At 37.5% G+C, this 19,460-nt stretch overlaps 1 protein-coding gene and 1 non-coding gene across 3 annotated transcripts in view; both read left to right on the top strand.

The window, feature by feature from the left end:
• The window catches only part of ZRANB3 (zinc finger RANBP2-type containing 3), a 189,644-nt gene that overhangs the window by 91,388 nt on the left and 78,796 nt on the right, over positions 1-19,460 (top strand). For both annotated transcript variants that reach the window (XM_049773619.1, XM_049773618.1), the window contains exons 6-7: positions 6,722-6,893; positions 9,269-9,385. In XM_049773619.1, the coding sequence (XP_049629576.1) occupies positions 6,722-6,893; positions 9,269-9,385 (289 nt within the window). The remainder of the gene's footprint in view (positions 1-6,721; positions 6,894-9,268; positions 9,386-19,460) is intronic.
• Positions 8,611-8,713, top strand: LOC126009826 (U6 spliceosomal RNA). The gene has a single exon (XR_007496019.1). It is a non-coding gene; the product is annotated as a U6 spliceosomal RNA (small nuclear RNA).

Here is a 19,460-nt window from a genome sequence, read left to right as displayed (position 1 = left end):
TCTTTAATCACTCATCTGTTCTTGGGCACTTGGGTTGTTTACAAATTATGGCTAATGTAAATAGAACTGCAATGAGCATAGGAGTGCAGATGCCTTTTCTGCATTGTATATTGTATATTTGGCTCCCTAGAGTATATTCCCAGGAGTGGTGTTGCTGGTTCAAACAGAAGCTAATTTCTACCTTTTCTTTTTTTTAGGAAAGTCCATATTGTTTCTCCAAAAGGCTGGACCAGTCAACATTCTCATGAGTAGTGAATGAGAGTTTCTTTCTCCCTGCATACACACTAGCCCTGGTTGTTCTTGATCTTCCTGTTATGTACCAGGCTCTCTGCTCTGAGATTCTATCGCATTGTTGTGTTGATTTTTATCTCCCTGATGATTATGTGGAACATTTTTTCATGTACTTTTTGGCCACCTATATTTCTTCTTTGAGGACATTTCTGTTCATCTCTTCTCCCCCATTTTTTTGGGGGGGGAGCCACACCTGGTGACACTCAGGGGTTACTCCTGGCTATGCGCTCAGAAATTGCTCCTGGCTTGGGGGATCATATGGGACACCGGGGATTGAATCCAGGTCTGTCCTGGGTCAGCTGCTTGCCAGGCAGGCACCCTACTGCTACGCTATCACTCCGGCCCCTCTTCTCCCCATTTTTTGATGGGGTTAGATATTTTCCTCTTGTTAAGCATTACCAGTGCCTTATATATTGTAGATATTAATTCCTTATTAGATGAGTATTGGGTGGATAATTTCTCTCATTCTTTTAGTGGTCTTCTATCCTGGCCATCTTTTTGTTCGAGGTGCAGAAGTTTCTTAGTTTAAATAGTCCCATTTTCTTATCTTTGCTTCCACTTGATCATTAGTTTTTCATCTTGAAGTTGCCTTTTGTTTCAATATCATGGAGAGTTCTGCCTACATTTTTCTCTGTGTACTTTATGGTTTCACATCTGATATAAAGGTCTTTAACCATTTTGATTTGACCTTTGTTCTTGGTGTTAAAACGAGGTCTGAATTCAGTTTCTTGTATGTAGCTGACCGGGTTTCACAGCACCATTTGTTGAAGAGACTTTCCGTGCTCCACTTTATTTTTTTTTTTTTTGCTCCTTTATAAAAAAAAAAAAAAAAAACCGAAACAAAAAAACTTATATACCTGGGGATCTATCTCAGGGCAAAACCTGGTGATGCTCAGGAGTTACTCCTGGCTATGCACTCAGAAATTGCTCCTGGCTCGGGGGACCATATGGGATGCAGGGGATCAAACCCAGGTCTGTCCTGGATCGGCCACATGCAAGGCAAATGCCCTACCACCACACTATCACTCCGGCCCTGTGTTTTGTAATTTTCTTTGTATAGGTCTTTCAGCTCTTTAGTTAAGTTGATTCCAAGGAATTTGATTTGAGGCACCATTGTGAATGGGATTTTTAAAAATATCTTCTCTTTCATTATTTTTATATAGGAAAGGTATGGACTTTTGTGTATTAATTTTATGTCCTGCCACTTTACTATAGAAATATATTGTTAGTGGAAGCTTTTTTGTAGATCTTTTCTGTTTTTCTAAATATAGTATCATATCCACAAATAGTGAGAGCTTGAATTCTTTCCTTCCTATCTGGATGCCCTACGCCATATTTGTTTAAAGCAAATTATATTCACAAAATATTTTACTTAGCTATCACTAAAGAATAGGGACACATTAAAAATAATTATGATTGAGCTATCATCATAAGAAATAAAAATAGTCTGTTCCTATCATTAAAATTTCAGTAAATGTTTAAATTCCCAGTTATTATGTGGATACTCTAAATTTAGAGATTTTTCAAATATTCTTCCCATACTATTTCATCAGGACTCAGTTAAGATTTATATTTAACAAATGAAAGGTATCTCTTAGAATTGTCTTAATCTTGAGGTTTCTCCTCTAACTCTTTGTTTTGTCTATTTACATTTTTGAATAAACTAAATTATAGTACTTTCATTTCCATGGGGTTGTCATGCTTTGTATATTTCTATTTTCTTATTTAGACTTTGAGACTTTAATTCTTTAATTTTTAGCCATTTAATTTTATAGTTTGTCCATGAGGAGGCCTTTGGTAAAATACTTGTTGCTTTATGTTTATATCTGTCATACTTGTAATTTATGAAGTCATTCAATATTACCAAGTAATGATATTATAACAATATTATTACTGTAACTTTTTGTTTGCTTTTTAGATTTTCTTCTTCACTATTTTACTATTGAAATTATATTTCAACTGTGTTGAGTAGCAACTAAATTATCCTATTTCCTTGTATTAGCAAGTTATCATGAAAGTGCTGATTCTGTCCTGAATCAGCTGCATGCAAGGCAAATGCCTTCACTGTGCTATCTTTCCAGCTCCAGCGTATCTAATTTCTTATTATAATGCTGTCATAAACATTAGGTGTTTCATTCTTAAAAGGGTCCCCTAACCACCCACACTATTATGCATTGCTCAGCTCTGCTTGCTAATGTTCCCAACTTTTCACATATCCCATTTTAAAACTTTTGTTGTTAAATGTTGTGTTGTTCTTTGGGCCACACCTGGCAGTGCTCAAAGGTAAATCCTATCTCTGCACTCAGAAATTACTCCTGGCAGTGCTGGGGAGACCATCTGGAATGCCTGGGATTGAACCCAGGCCGGCCACATACAAGGCAAATGCCTTACTTTGCAGTACTCCAGCCCACCCCCATTTAAAATTATTATTTTTAGCAAATTGCCAGTGCATTTATTATGTTTTCTGCTAATTAGATTCATGGTGTTATTATAAGCCTAAAGTTTACAGTAAAGAAAATCTAAAAGAACTGATACAAAAGTAGAATAAACTTTCTTTCTATATTCAGTCATTGCACTTAGGCTTCTCTAGGAGTAGAGGTGGGATTGTGGGTCACCTGTTCCCTGCACCCTGGATATCACTGCTGTATGAAATAGAGAGCCAGTAAGGTATGGATTCTTTGTCTTTCATTGAATTTTGTATGAATTGCAAAGTATTATTTGCTTATAAGCAACCTGAAAGACAAAAATGTGTGAAAGGTGTGAAAATGAAAGCTCCATTTCCCCCTTATCCTTTTTAATCTTTTGCCATTTTACTCCAATATTATCAAATTTATCAATTGTTATCAAAATATTTTGGAGCTGTTGTCATATGCATAATCTGTTATATAACTGTGTAACTTCAATTTTTATTTACCACTATCTTCAATATTTCATATATATATATATATATAACTATTTATTATGAACATTTGTGTGATTGGCACAACCACTTCCCCCAGTTTAGTAGATCCTTCCATTTTGCATATTTAGAAAACAAAAGGTAGGGAACAGAAAGGCCAAGTCATAAAGTCAGAATGTTTCCTAGTCTAAGAATTTTCTGCTTTTGTGCATCCTTCTGTTTCTCCTTTTCTTCTGTCTGCACCTATGTTTTTTATTTCTGTCTCCTCTTCTTTTATACACAGAAATTAACTCAAAGTAAAATCATCCAGGCTCCCAAAATTTTGTATGAGTAGGATTTTATCAAGCAAGATTTTGTAGATAACCTGCCAATTTTAAATTGAAGTACTGTTGTCATTTATGAAATGCTGGACAAATTCTTCAACCTTGCTATGCTTCCTTTCTTCGTCCATAAAGTAGGAAGGAAATTGCTACTTTATCAGAAAGAGCTGTGAGGGTAAAATGAATTACTTCTAGAGTACACTTGACTGTAGCTATTTTCATTGCTTTGTTGTTGGTAATAAAACATTTATTTTAAAACTAAGACCTTGAGGGATAGTACAGGACTTACTTGTCTAGCATATATATGCAACCCCCTACACCCCAGGAAGGCAATTTTTGAGCACAGAGCCAGGAGTAAACACTGAGCACCACCAGTTGTGGCCCCCCCAAAAAAACAAACAACAATTACAAAGAGACAGAGAGATATTCAGAGAGAAATATTATAGGATAAATGATTTCAAGAAATACTTAGAAAATGTAACATGGGCAAGTAAACAGTGGCTGACATGGCAAAAGAAGGGGAACTATAATTTAAAATGTATTTATTTATTTATTTATTTTTGTTTTTTGTGTCACACCTGGCAGTGCTCAGGACTTATCCTGGATCTGTGCTCAAAAATTGCCCTGGCAGGCTTAGGGGACCATATGGGATGCTGGGACTAGAACTGTGGTCAGTCCTATGTTGGCCACGTGCAAGGCAAATGCCCTACTGCTGTGCTATCACTCCAGACCCTTAAAATACTTTTTTTTTTTTTTTTTTTGGTTTTTGGGTCACACCTGGCAGTTCTCAGGGGTTACTTCTTGCTCTACACTCAGAAATCGCTCCTGGCAGGCTCAGGGGACCATATGGGATGCCCAGATTTGAACCACTGACTTTCTGCATGCAAGGCAAACACCTTACCTAGATGCTATCTTTCTGGCCCCTTAAAATACATTTAATGTAGAACTTTGCTTTAGAATTAGAATTAAAGTAAGATTACAAGTTGTTAACATTATGAATAGGCAGGTAGTAAAAGCTTATGGATCCATTGAACTTAGGAATCAAGAACAGTTGGCTTAAAAAGATTTCCTGTGGTGACAAAGCACTACTTAAACAAAATTAACAATTAGCTTCCAAAGGTCCAAACAACAGAAATAGATTTTAGCAAATAAAGAAAAAAATCCTTTTAGGTTATATTTTAGTTACTAATATTGAAAACCTGCCAGGGATGTAGTTCATCAATAAAGAAAACACATGCTTCATAAAAATTATGGCTAAAGAAATGGCTCAACGGGCTGGAGCAGGTGCTTTGTATGTGAGAAGCCTGGATTTGATTTCTGGCATTGCATAGTTTCCTAAGCACTCCTGGGAGTGACCCATAACACTGAATTAGATCATTTCCTAAGTACTACTGGGTGAGGCCCAACCCCTCTCCCCCAAATTAAATAACAATAACTTTAATGGGACTTTGGTGTTATTTTAGCACAAATAGGTGTCAATTTGAGAACTTGAAACTTGTTAACTTCTTTTGAATGGGTTTTTATAATAAACATCAAGGAGTAATAACAATTAACAAAGTATAGTAGATGAATGGAAGTACTATATAATAAAATGTTTGGTTCCATTCAGCTGCCATCAATGAGAAACTTACTTAAAGAGGGATTGAAATAACATGAAAGTGGAGGCCTTGCATAGGGCTGCTTCAGCTAACCGTAGTCCAGGCCCTTACACTTCGGAGCATTGATAGAGGTCATTCTTGGGCATAATCCCAGAGCAACCAATAGGTATAATTCTGAAGCCCCCCAAATGAACAAATAAACATTTAGTAATTGTCAAAGGAAGTGCTAGGGGCCAGATAGCACATGGGATGAATGAATCCTTTGCATGTAAGAGCCCTAGGTTGAATTACTGGCATTGCCTGGACCCCTGAACATCACCAACATCACCAGAAGTTATCTCATACTGAATCAGGAGTGGTCTCTTAGTCTTCCAGGTGTGTCCCCCTAAAAAAATTAAAAAGTGAAGAATGGGGAATTAGGGCACTTAGTTACTAGTCTCTGCCCTTCATTTCCCCAGGATTCTCTATTCAGAGTTCACAGAAGCTACAATCACTTTAGCTTAGAATACTGGGGGGTCACATCTGGCAAACCTCAGGAGTTACCTCTGACAGGCTTAGGAGACCATATGGGATGCTGGGAATCAAACTGGGTTTTATACTGGGTTGGCACTGTGCAAGGCAAAAACACCCTACAGCTATGCTATCTCTACAGCCCCGGATTTTCCCTTTTATAATGGGCCTGTGTTCTATTTTTTTTATTATTTATTATTTCACGGTTTTTCAAAAATATATCTTTCATAACTACACTGACAACTATCATAACAATGTCAATGAGTGAGAGAAGTAGAAAGCCTGTCTCAAATACAGGCGGGGGTTGGGGAGGGAGATGGAGGCAATGGTGATGGGAATGTTGCACTGGTGAAGGGAGATGTTCGTTTTATGACTGAAACCCAACTACAATCAAGTTTGTAATCATGACGTTTAAATAAATACTAAAAAAGGAATAGACAACTCTGAAAGTAAAAAATATATATGTATATATGCATATTTATTTCAGTGTCAATCCAATAGGAAAGGAAGAAAAGCTCAACAAGTGATCTGCTGTGCTTAGTAGATCAATATCAAGTAGAAGATAATATTTTCTCTTAGAGAAATTGGAAAATTTTTTAGAGGGTTTGGGTTATGATATGAATGGGCTGGTATATCGACAGATGGTTTGAGATGGACAAGTTGAATATACTGCTATGTATGAAAGTATTTTGTTATCAGTTCATCCCTGCTGTCTATTCATCATTAATAGTACATTTTGTTATTTAGCCTACTGCTCCCTTTCATTAAAAAAATAAAATCAGTGTCCCCTGGAAATCTACCTTTTTTACACAAACAAAATGAATTGCCCCAAGACAATACCTCTACCCTCCCATCACTTCAGTGACTACAGAGGGCAGTAGCGTCCACTTTGGGAAATATGGGTTTGAGCAGGGCATTTAAATACTAACATTTTCTATAACTTAGAGTAATGTATACTATTTTTCATTACTATTTCTATGGGCTCAGCCTACTACATTTATAAAAATGTAGTACTAAAAGCACCTTCATGGCTCACTATTTAAAAAAAATACAATGTTTTTCTTTAGCATTTAGTTCTACTTGTTATTTCTTCATATTAACAGATATTTTGGCAAAAGATCTCAGTGGGATTGTAGAGGGGCATCAAATCTTAATGAACTTCATCAGTTATTAAGCGACATAATGATTAGAAGATTAAAGAATGAAGTTTTAACCCAGCTGCCCCCCAAAATCAGACAGCGTATTCCATTTGATGTTTTGCCTGCAGCAGCTAAGGTGAGAACTCTTGCTTGATTGGAAGCCTTATTTTAAACCATTTTTAATTATGTTATGAAAGATTGTACATTTTTTATATTTCACAGAAGGAAATGTTCACTTTCTTAAAATAGGCTTAATTAATAGAGAATTAAGCTGGCCATGTATCATTTCAAGTATAGAGCAAGAAGAATTTAACTTTATTCATCAAATTAATATGGAAAGACTCAATATGCTAGAGTTTTAAAAATATTTCTGCTGAATATAGAACAAAAGAATTATTGCAACAAAGAATCACTACTAAGAATTTTAAGACTGGATAGTGATAGTATAGCAGGTAGGGAGCTTACATGAGATTGACCTGGGTTTGACCCCTGGTATTCCATGTGGTCCCCCATGCACTGCCAGGAGTAATTCTTGAATATAGAGCCAGGAATAATCCCTGACCATTGCCAGTTGTGCTCCCTTCCAAAAGTAATAATTTTAATTATAAGATGTGAAAGAATTAAAATAAAATAAATTTAAAGGGAAATGTGTCTTGCTCTATGATTTTGTTTTTGGTTTTAGTTTTTTTTGGGGGGGTTACACCTGGTGGTGCTGCTGGCTCTATGTTCAGAAATTACTCCTGGCAGGCTCAGGTGACCATATGTGATGCTAGGATTCAAACCAGGAAACATCCAAGCTGCTGTGCTGTTGCTCTGGACCCTAAGTTTTCTTAAGTATAAATATCTGCCTTCCAGGATAATTTAAATTTATAATCCTGTTTTGTAATCCTAAAATTCTCTGAGCATGTTGTAAAATATGCTCAGAATATTAGAAAGCCAAATTTTATTTTACCTAATCTTTATTTACACTTACATTTTGGTGAGTAAAGTGCTTATATATTCTCTTAAATTTCTTCCACTCTGGCTATAACTGTCTTAGAGCAATCATTTTGTAGACATTACAAACATGGGGATTTTTGATCTGGGAAGGGGTGGTGTTTTGGGCCACATCTACTGGTGTTCAAGGGTCATTCCAGGCAGGCAGGAATTGGGATCATATATTGGTGCCAGGGATCATACCAAGGTCAGTTTAATTTGTAAGGCAAGTGCTTAATCCTTTTACTAGCGATCTAGCCCCAAACATTGTATTACTGATACAAAAATAAACTGAGTTTACCCATTCATTTATTTTAGCATTAGAAGGAACATAATAGTAAAATAAAACTATATTTCATTTATATCTACTACTCTGTTATTATGTTTATTTAAATAAAATCATTTAATAAAAATGTTTTTACCTTACATGTTTCATTGCCCTGCTTTAATCTGTTTAATTTATTTAATTTATTAATTTTTTTGGTTTGGGGTCACAGCCAGCTAACTCAGGGGTTATTCTTGGCTCTGCACTCAGAAATTGCTCCTGGCTGGCCCAGGGGACTATATGGGATGCTGGGGATCAAACCCAGTCTGCCCGTGCAAGGCAAATACTCTACCCACTGTGCTCCAGTCCTAATCTGTTTAAAATTGTGTCTGTATTTTACAAAATCTTTTTTTAAAGCCACACCCAGTGGCACTCAGAAGTTATTCCTGATTCTGTGCTCAGAAATCACTCCTGGTAGTCTCGGGGGTCCATGTAGGATGATGGGGATTGAACCTGGGTCGGCTGTGTGCAAGGAAAACGCTCTACCCGCTGTGCAATAACTCATTCCCCAAGTAATTTACGAAATATTTTCCAGTAAGAGGAAGCTGCAGTTGTGCTTGCTTTGACAACACATATACTAAAATTGGAACGAATCAAAGAAGATTAGCATAGCCCCTGCACAAGGATGACATGAAGAGGAAGCTGCAGTTCTGTTTAGTTTAGTTTTGTTTTGTTTTGTTTTTTGGGGGGCACACCTTTGATGGTCAGGCTTACTCCAGCTCTGTGTTCAAGGATCACTCCTGGTCAGCTTGGAGGACCATAGCAATGCTGGTAAAACCAACCCAGGTCAGCAGCATGCAAAGTAAATGCCCTACCTGCTGTACTATCAGTCTGGCCTCATTGAAGGAAAGCTGCAGTCTTTTTGATTATGGTATGAGCAGAGAGCTTGCTTCTCAGAAAACCATAGCACTGGTTTCTGTCATTAGCACAGTCATGAGACTGAGCTATCTCCATGTTGCTTTTTCCTTTGTTTGGGGTCCACTCCCAGTGGTGTCCAGGAAAACATGAGGTGGTAGGGAACAAACTCTGGATTCCATCATGCAAAACATGCACTGTAGCCCTTTGAACTATCTCCCTGGTCCTTATTTTTGGGTTGCTTTTAATTGACATATTGGTATACTTAAGGTTTTTTAAAGTTATATAAAAAGAATATGAATGCATTACTTGTTCTGTCTTTTATGCCTTATTTATGAACTTTTTCTCTTATATAGGAATTGAATACCAGCTTTGAAGAATGGGAAAAATTAATAAGAGCTCCAAGTTCTGCTTCTCGCGATACTGTCATGGGATTGATTACACGAATGTTTAAACAAACTGCTATTGCCAAGGTATTTATTATTGGGTTGTCAGTTGATTGCATCCATACAAATTGCTTAACATATTTTTTTGTTTTCACCTTTTGTTTTTGGGCCACATCCAGTGACGCTCGGGGGTTACTCCTGGCTATGCGTGCTCAGAAATAGCTCCTGGCTTGGGGAAACCATATGAGATGCCAGGGAACAAACCCAGATTTATCCTGGGTCAACCACATGCAAGGAAAGCGCCCTACCGATGTGCTATTGCTCAGGCCCCTACTTAACATATTTTAATGGTTTTACTTAAACAACTTACTTTCCTATTGCAGCAGATATCACTATTTAGTTTTTTAACCATTATAAAAATTGAAAATTTAAAGTGAATAACAATGTAGTGATTACTATTATACTGTCCATATATTGATTCTTTCCATTATTGGTACATCTTGTTGAGGAAGAGCAATGAACTTTTATACTTTCTCATTTATATTTCATTTATTTTTGGTTTTTGGGTCACGCCCGGCAGCACTTAGGGGTTACTCCTGGCTCTACATTCAGAAATTTATGCCGGGATTTGAACCACCGTCCTTCTGCATGCAAGGCAAATGCCTTATCTCCATGCTATCTCTCTGTCCCCATACTTTCTCATTTAAATGATATATGTGTATATATGTATTCTTTAAGAATATTGAATATGGGGGCCAGAGCGGTGGTGCAACCAGTAAGGCTGCCTTGCATGTGGTACCCTAGGATGAACCACGGTTCGATCCCCCAGCTTCCCATATTGTCCCACAAGCCAGAAGCGATTTTTGAGTGCATAGCCAGGAGTGACGGCTGAGCGTCACCAGGTGTGGCCCAAAAACAAAACAAAACAAACAAGCAAAAATATTGAATATGTTTAGAAAGAGTAATGTACTTTTATGCTTTCTTATTTAAAAGATATACTGGTATATTTTTAATATAATTTTTATTTTGATCATAGTGGCTTACATATTGTTGACAATAATATTTTAGGTACATATTTACATAAAATCAGGGGGATTCCCATCACCAGTTTGTCCTCCCTACACCTCCGTTTTTGTCCTACCTCCCATATCTTCTTCCCTCACCCCAAGGGCTGCTAGAATATGTGGTCCCCTCTATACCTAGCCTACTACTTAGTAGTCTTGCACCTGTTTGGTCCTGGTGCCTCCCTTATTTCCCCCTCTAACTGGGAGGCAGGACTAGCTAGTTCAAGTTACATGGTTTTGTTTGAAGAAGAGAAAAGTAATAAACTGGGGTAAAAGTCTAATAACGCCGAAAATAAGTGGAATTCTTCTAGAGGCTCTCGTCATCGGTTTGAGAGATGAAGGAGAAAAAGAAGGTGAAACACTCCACCACTACAAAAAGAAGTGTCAAATATCCAGTGAGGACTCCAACAATAACGATAAGCACCATGAAAAAAACAAACAAACAAACAAACAAAAAACTGCCATGGTCTTGAGATAAGAAACATGGCAGAGCACATAAAGAAAGAAAAGAAAAGAAGAGAAAAAAAATAAGTATAAGTGGGGGCAACAACTTCAATAACCACACCAAAACAAAGAAATCGACCAAAAATAGATAGGTAAATAAAACTAATAATAATAGTACATGAAGATAAAAATAATATATAAAAAATAAACAATGTTTTGTGCTTTTTGCTTTTTTTTTTTTCCCCTCCTGCCCTGGCACAGTAAATATTGGGGTCATTCAAAAAGGAATCCACTTGGCCTAAGAGATATGGGGTTTCTCTGCCCATGGAGTATATTGTCATGGGATCAACCATAGACTCTGTTCAGGATCATTTACTCTCCCGGTGGTGCTTTTGTGGTGTTGGGAAGGCTTGTGCTCCATCCTGGGTGATACAATCAGACCTTTGTATCTAGAGATCTCAGTATCTGCACAGGTCCAGGAATGGGACTTATGATGAAGTCAGTCTTTGTGGTTCTAGAAGTTCTGTTCCCTCAGTGTCATTTTAATCCATCTTCTGTGGTTGGTGGTCTTGGTCTTAGCACTAAACCTAGGATGGCACCTAGGATAGCGTCTTTCTTTGTGTTTCCAGAAGCCCCATTCCATTACAGTTGTCTCTTCCAGACCTTTGGAACTAGGGATCATGGTTGTTGTGCAGGTCGTAGTTCAAACCCTAGACTAGGGCTTTTTTATTGGACCCAAGATATATACAGTCTGATCATGGTTCTAGCAGCCAGTCATCTGTAAATTGCGATCTTGGCTTTTGGACCTACCAACGGGTGACAAGTCTTCTGATTTTGTCTTAGCTGGTAAGGTAGGATAACCTGCTCTTAGGTCAAGTTGTTCCCATTTTCCTCGTTGTCAGGATATCGTATTAGAGCTGGCACTTGTTGGTGTTCCAGCAGAATATACTAGTATATTTTTATCTTTACTATCAATCAGCCTTTCCCTGGTTTTACTATGTAATTGCTACAAATAATCTTTTTAAATTCAAGTCAGTAATTTTTAATTGGTGTTAAGTGTTTAGCTCCCTACAATGAGAGATGTCCTCATGTTCTTTTTTGCCTTCACGCTTGAAAGAGAAGGTATTAGAGTTTTTTCTTCACAGTGTTACTGTTTAGTAGAATCAACAGAAATTGTTGTTGGTATGTTTTTATCATGTTGTAGAACTTAAACATTCTAATGAGTGCCATCCCTTTCAACTTCTGACATGCTTTGTAAAAGGAGATAATTCAAAACTTTTTCCTCTCCAGAAATACATATTCTCTCTTGAACATTTCTCTCTCTGTTTCCCTGTATATTTCTGTAGATAAATTTCTCAAGATATAGCTATTTTACTTTATTAAGATAAAACAAAGTTTGTTTCTCCTGTATTGTCACTGACAGAAAAAGAAGGAAGCCTGTTCCTGGGTCTATTATAGTTCATTGTCTGTACTGTTTTCCCAGAATTCACTAAAAATTATAAAATAAACACTTAAGTAATTAAAAAATATTTCTCATCAACAGACACAGAATGGTCTCTTATTCTGCACGAGCAATAGCACAGCACTTAGGGCATTTGCTTTGCACACAGCTGAGCCAGGTTCAATTCCCATCATCTCATATGGTCTGCCAGGCATACTTTCTGAGTGCAGAGCCAAGAGTAACTACTGAGTGTTGCAAGTCAGCCCCTGAAGAGGTTGACTGATGGAGGGATGGAGGATGAGGTCTTTCCCCTCCAGCTCGGAGCACGCGTCTGCCACCCTGTCCAGCCGACGGTTCTGAGATGAAACAGTGGGTAAACAGCTCGCAGACAGTCAGGCTTGTGGAAATATTAGCTTTATTTGGTGGACAAGACTGAAGTCCAAGGTCTCAGCCTCAGTTCCAGCAAAAAGCCTCTTGCCTTCCACAGACCCTTGTTTTTATCCCCCAGAATCAGGTACCACCCAATGGTGAGATCAGATAGTACCCAATGGTAGAAGCAGAATCAGGTACCACCCTAGGGTGGGGGCAGAATGCCAGGTCACACCCTAGGGTAGGGCATAATCACCTATCAGGATAGGGTCAGTAACATAATAATCCCATCAAATGTTTACATACACAACACTGAGCACTGCAGGGTATGATTCCTGCCCCCCCAAAATAACATTGTAGAAGAATAAAAACTCAGGTTTACACAACTACCATTATAGGAATTCAGTTATACAGAAAGAAACTTGAACAAAGTTAACTGTGCTTATAACAAATTATAGTTCATCCATATGATAAAATGTGCATTTCAGAAGAACAAATTATTGTTAACATAAGAATTAGATGAATCTAAGCACATACCCTGCTCAAGGATTGGCAGGATTAACATCATTAAAATGGCAATACTCCCCAAAGCATTGTACAGATTTAATGTGATCCCTCTAAAGATACCCATGACATTCTTCAAAGAAGTGGATCAGGCACTTTTGAAATTCATTTGGAACAATACACATCCTAGAATAGCTAAAGCAATCATTGGGAAAAAGAATTTGGGAGGAAATACTTTCCCCAACCTTAAACTGTACTACAAAGCAATAGTTATCAAAACAGCATGGTATTGGAATAAAGACAGGCCCTCAGATCAGTGGAATAGGCTTGAATACTCAGAGAATGATCCCCAGACATACAAACCTCTGCCCAAACCTCTGAAGCCTTTGCCAGGTTATCATGTCAATGTTCAGGGTGTAAGGTTCCATTGCACCACTAGATTTGTGTGCTCCTATCTCTATTAGATAAGAACTTATTTGTATGTATAGTATTTTTCATTTTAATGTGCCCATGCAAACAAGGAATAATGTCACCTGGCGTTATCAGCGCATAAGGGGGCCACAGGAACAAGTATAACAATCCCCGTGACCTGGTTCAAACATAAGCATTAAACTGAGGGACTCTTTCACCAACATTCCTTATTGAACAGTTCGCAAAGAGAAAAAAAGATAAAAAGTGGGGAAAATAAACAATCTAACTTAAGACAGTGGACACAATTGTCACCGTTTAAGAAAATTTGTGTGTTCCCATCTTTATAAGAACGTGTTTTATATATAATTTCCCATTTTAATGTGCCTATGCAAAGGAAGAACAGTATCACATGGCAAGATTGGTGCCTATGGGGATGCTAGAACAAGTCCAACAATCCAATTGACTTGGTTCTTATATAAACATTAAATGGAGGGACACTTCTACAAACTTTCTTATTTAACAAATAAAAAAGGGAAGGATAGGTGGAGAGGGACTCTTTCCCCAAAATACCTTATTGAACAGTTCACAAAGAGGAGAAAACATAAAGAGTGGGGAAAATAAACAATCTAGCTTAAGACAGTGGACTCAGTTGTCACCGTTTATAGGAACTAATCAGAAACCTAGTATGGTAGCAACCAGTTACACAATAAAAGAAGGAAGAGGCCAAGAGGCCATTGAGAGCAAACAAGTAGGTAAAGAGTACTGGCCTCTTCCAAGCCTGAGAGTCCATGCTCTCATTTTTATTTTGAAAATATATGGTCCCCCCACCCGAAATGGTCTCTTCCCAAACTAAAAGTCCATCCTCCCATGTTATTTTAAATATATATGGTACAGTGCCCCCGCACAGTTTTTGAAATGGAGACTGATGAGGAAAAAATACCAGTGAATGTCAGGACATAATGTCCCGACATACACCAGTGCTGCATCGGCCTGCCATCCACCACATGTGTCCCCCCACTCTGTGTCGGGAGAGAAAGGGGGAAAGCCTGAGGACCACGATAGAGTCCACCTGGGCCGGCAACCAGGGAAGACCTGGAGTAGGGGAGGAAATAGGGGAACGGCTGGAGGCCTGCCAAGCCTCCCAGCACCCCCCAAGCTAGGGAAAATGCCTGCGGCCTGGAGTGTCCCCTAACCCCATACCTGGGAAGAACTGGCCTCCAGGATCAAAGCACCCGAGCCAGCTATCTGCCCGGCCCCTCGCTCTGCTCCTCCTCCCTAGAGTAGGGAGTGAGGGAAGCAGACTGGCACTTTTTAAGAAATCTACATATCAGTGCCCTTCATGAATGTGAAGATTAACTAAATATTAGTAAATCAAACCCAAAATGTAAATAAATATTTGTACCATTTATATAAGCTTTTACATGAACATTGGGTTAATTATTGTTTAATTAACAATGTAAAGATTGAAAACGTATTACTTTGTAATATGAAAGAATTTGACTTTATAATATGAAAGAATTTGATAGAATTCAATAGCCATTCATGATAAAACTCAGCAAATTAGAAGTACAAAGTTCTTTTCTTCTCTTAATAAAAGGCATTGTAAAAAACCTCACAATGTACTTCAGGTTCAAAGACTGAATGGTTTGCTACTAAGATCAGGACCAAGGACAAGAGGGTTTGTTCTCAGTATTTTGTTCCATTTCGTTCAGTTCAAATTTGTTCTTAGTACGGTAAGACTAGAAAAAGAAAGGCTCTTTGTTTGAAATAACTAAATAAAATTATTTATCTTCACAGAGAGGATATTTTATATAAATCCCTAAAACTACTTAAAATGGGTAAAGGTCACAAGATTTATGTCCAATTTTTTGTTTGTTTGATTTTGTTTTTGGACAACACCCAGCAGTATTCAGAGGTTACTTCTGGCTCTGCACTCAGCAATTATTCCTAGCAGACTCTGAGATCATACGGAATGCCAGGAATTGAATCACATGCAAGGCAAATGCCCTCCCCACTGTGCTATCACTCTGGCCCCCTATGTCCAATTTTTTAAAAAATAGTTTTTGGTTTCTGGGAGAAGGGCCACATCCTTGTAATTCTTAGGGGCTATACCTGGCTTTATTCTCAGGGCTTACTCTTGGTGGTATTCAGTACATTGTGGTACTAGAGATGGAATCACATCTCCAGCTTGCAGAGTATATTCTATTGAGATATCCCCAACTGTGAAGAAAGAAAGATTCATTTGTACACAGCTTCTCTGTGAAGTGCAATCAGGGCCAATCCCAGCCAAGTCATGCTGTCAGATAACAAAAGATTTCCTTGGATGCTATTGAATCATGTTGGAAATTCTTTCCTTCTTTTAAATCATTTGAATAATTCTGCTAAGGGATTAAGATAAAAGTTATCTATTCATTGATAGAAGTAAGAAGAAAATTAAAGATTTTATAATAAGGAGCTAGAAAGCTATTATATTGTATTTATAATTTGTAATAATGGAAAAAGAATAAAGGATTTTGGCTTTTGCCTTGCATGTGCACAACAGTGTTCTTTCCCAAGCACCATATACAATTCCCTGAGCACCATCAGAAGTGATCCCTAAACACAGAGTTTAGGAGTAAGTCCTAAGCACTGCCAGGTGTAGCCTCCCAACCCCACCAAAAAAATTCTATAATGAGTTCCCAAGTAAATGCATTTGTGTTAATATATAGTTACTTATCGAATAGGCTGTTTTAAGGTGATGTATTTAAGTACCAATTCCAATCAAATAAACTTTTCTTCTTTTGTGGCATTTAACTATTAATTGGCTACAGTTTCATATTAGTAATGTGCAGATATCTTTTTCTAGTCACATCTTCTAAGGAAATGAATACTTCTCATATCTATTTATATGACTATGTGAACATTTTTTATTGTGGGTTTTTATTATTAGTCGCATGAAATTACAGTTATTTGTGCTTGAGTTTTATGCATACAGTATCTCAACAATCCCTTCACCAGTGTCCACTTTCCTCTACAAATGCCGCCCCCCATGCCTGCCTCCCACCCACTTGTTAACCTCTATGAGGGGACCCTTTTTTTATATATAAAGTTTTCATTGTGGGTTACTGTGTTGTTCATATGGTTAATTTTACTGTCCTTCAGCATTTCCTTTCCTCCTGGTTGAATGCCTCCTTCCAACATAGTTGTCCTATCCCCATGCCACCAAAGTTGTATGTTTCCTATTAAATACTAGCTTGCATATTTTTTTTGTTTCCATTGTCTTTGAGTATTTGTTATTCCATCATTATGTTTTTTTATATCCCACACATGAGAGAAATTCCGTTTTGGTCTCTCTCCCTCTGACAATCTTCACTCAGCATTATACTTTCCAAGTCCCTTCTTGTAGCAGAAAATTGCATGATTATATTGTTTCTTGTGGCCAAGTAATATACCATAATTTCTTTTTCCAGTCATCTACTCTTGGGCACTTTGGTTTGTTTTCAGATTTTGGATATTGTGGATAGCAGAGCATGGAAAAAAAGAGGTATAAATATCTTTTCTTCATCCATGCCAACATTGGTGTTTTGTTTTTTTTTTTATGTGTGCCAGTCTCTGCTATGTGGTGATATCTTTTTTGTTTTGTTTTGTTTTGTTTTTTCGGTCCTCACCCATTTGATGCTCAGGGGTTACTTCTGGCTAAGCGCTCAGAAATCGCCCCTAGCTTGGGGGTGCCATATAGGACACTGGGGGATCGAACCAGGTGGTCCTTCCTTGGCTAGCACTTGCAAGGCAGACACCTTACCTCTAGCGCCACCTACCCAGCCCCAGTGTGGTGATATCTTATTGTTGTTTTGATTTGCATTTCCCTGATGATAAGTGATAGAGAGTACTTTTTCATATGCTATTTGGCCATTTATATTTCTTCTTTTAAAAAATGTTTTTATTACTTAATTTAAACACCATTGTTTACAAAATTGTTAACATAGTTGTTTCTGGCATTTAATGCTCCAGCACCAATTCTACCACCATAGTAACATTCTCTGTTTTTACCATTGTCCCCAATTTCTAACCCAGCTCAAGCCTGCCTCTGTGGCAGGCACTTTTAAAATAATTTATCTTGTTTATTTTAGCTAAATGGTAATGGAATTATAGGAAACAATTTCAATAAAAGGAAATTTGTGAAAAATCATGTTATCTCACAATGGGTCATTAAGTCATTGAAGGTTTACTAAGCTGCTTGTTGCTATTGTTTTTGTTTGTTCAGCTTAGTTGCTGCACATCTCGTTTTTTGTGCTCCAGGAATACTAGAATCTGTGGAGCAGGGAGAATGAGTTGCTACTATGGTAGCTACTATGGGAGGTGGGTGTGACTGCTGTATGGCAGGGGAGAGAGGAAGACTGCTCGCCCCCACTCCCAGAAGACCTTAGTGCTTTCATCTCCTGCCAGTGTACCTGAAGTTGTCAGTTTGGTGTCTCTGCTGAGATTAGTTGTGCACTGATGAAATTGGGCTATTAGGGTGGCAGCAACTGTGGGTGTGGGTGCAGCTTCCAAAGCTTTGGCAGGTCAGGGACACAGCCTACCCTCCTCCTAACAGTGCCCCGGAGTTTTTAGCTGTGAGATCCATGTACTCATGAATTTTAGTGGCTTGACTTCCATCTCTTTTGAAAATAGTGTGAGTTAATGGAGCTGGGCCCATGAACTGACATGGCAGCAACTGTGGGAAGTGGGTTGTATTTTTTCTTTTAGGAATTTTCTGATTTCTTTCTCTCCACTTATTGATGGAGTTGGATTTATTTTTCTTGTGAAGTTCTACCTGTTATTTGGATATATCTTTGATTTAGCACCTTATTAGATGAGTGGTGGGTAAATAATTTCTCCCATTCTGTGGACTGTCTTTGTTCTTCTCATTGTTTTCTTTGAGATACAGAAGCTTTTCAGTTTATATAGTCCTATTTATTTATTGTTACTTCCACTTGTTTGGTTAGTGATGTTTCATCCTTGAAACTTCAATGTCCTTCACCTTCGATCCTTCAGCTTCAATGTCATAAGAGATAATATCTCATTTGTGGTTAGAGGCCAGTGGACCAGAAAGGACCTCTGAGCATCCTATAGTTTCCCTTTGCTCTAGATGAAGTTATGCCTAAAGTCTTTCAGACAAATGGGTCTTATTCGTCCATGTCTTACAGATTTTTCAAAATAGGATTCTTTTCCTGTCCTTTCCTTTTCTCAAATACTTCAGTATCTTCTAGGGAGATGGAATTACAGTAGAGTGCTTCAAATTAGGTCATGTCAACAAATTAGGTCATATAATTATGATGCTTTTAAACATATACAGTGTTCCAGTACTCACATAATTGACTTTCATACTTGGGCTAAAGAAGGATTATATTAGTCTGCCTTTTGATTTAAGTACGCATGCTTACTAGAAGAATAGAAGTTATGTAAGTTTAAAAATGGTTGTGATTATCTCCTTAGTTTATTAAATTGCATTATTATCATTTTTCAGATATTTCTTAGTGAAAGTTTAATACAATAATAAGCATTAAATAATAATGATAACCACTAAACAAATGAAATAAGCATAAAATAATTAAAGGTACCAGTTAAAAAATCCAATTAGTGAGAAATCTCAGATAATTAGAGTTACTTTTCTTTTTCTAAGTCATTATTTTTATTGCTTTGTAATAGTTACTGAAACTACTGTGATGAAAATAAACAGAATACTTAGCTTTAGAAGCAGCTTAATACCCTCTTAGGAAAATGGTATGTATGTTTTAACTATCTCTGTTATTTTAGGGCATATTACAACAATATCTCATATTTATAGAAAAACTTATTAACAGAAATGCTAGTAATATTTTCATGAAAATGTTTAAACCAACATATAATTTAAGATTTCCTGTCACATTGGGGATGGTAGCATTCCTTAGTGCCTTAAAAGCTTTCCAGA

Source organism: Suncus etruscus, chromosome 5, assembly GCF_024139225.1.
Source record: "Suncus etruscus isolate mSunEtr1 chromosome 5, mSunEtr1.pri.cur, whole genome shotgun sequence".
Lineage (NCBI taxonomy): Eukaryota > Metazoa > Chordata > Mammalia > Eulipotyphla > Soricidae > Suncus > Suncus etruscus.
Note: the sequence above shows the minus strand (reverse complement) of the source record. Positions and strands in the feature narration are given on the sequence as shown.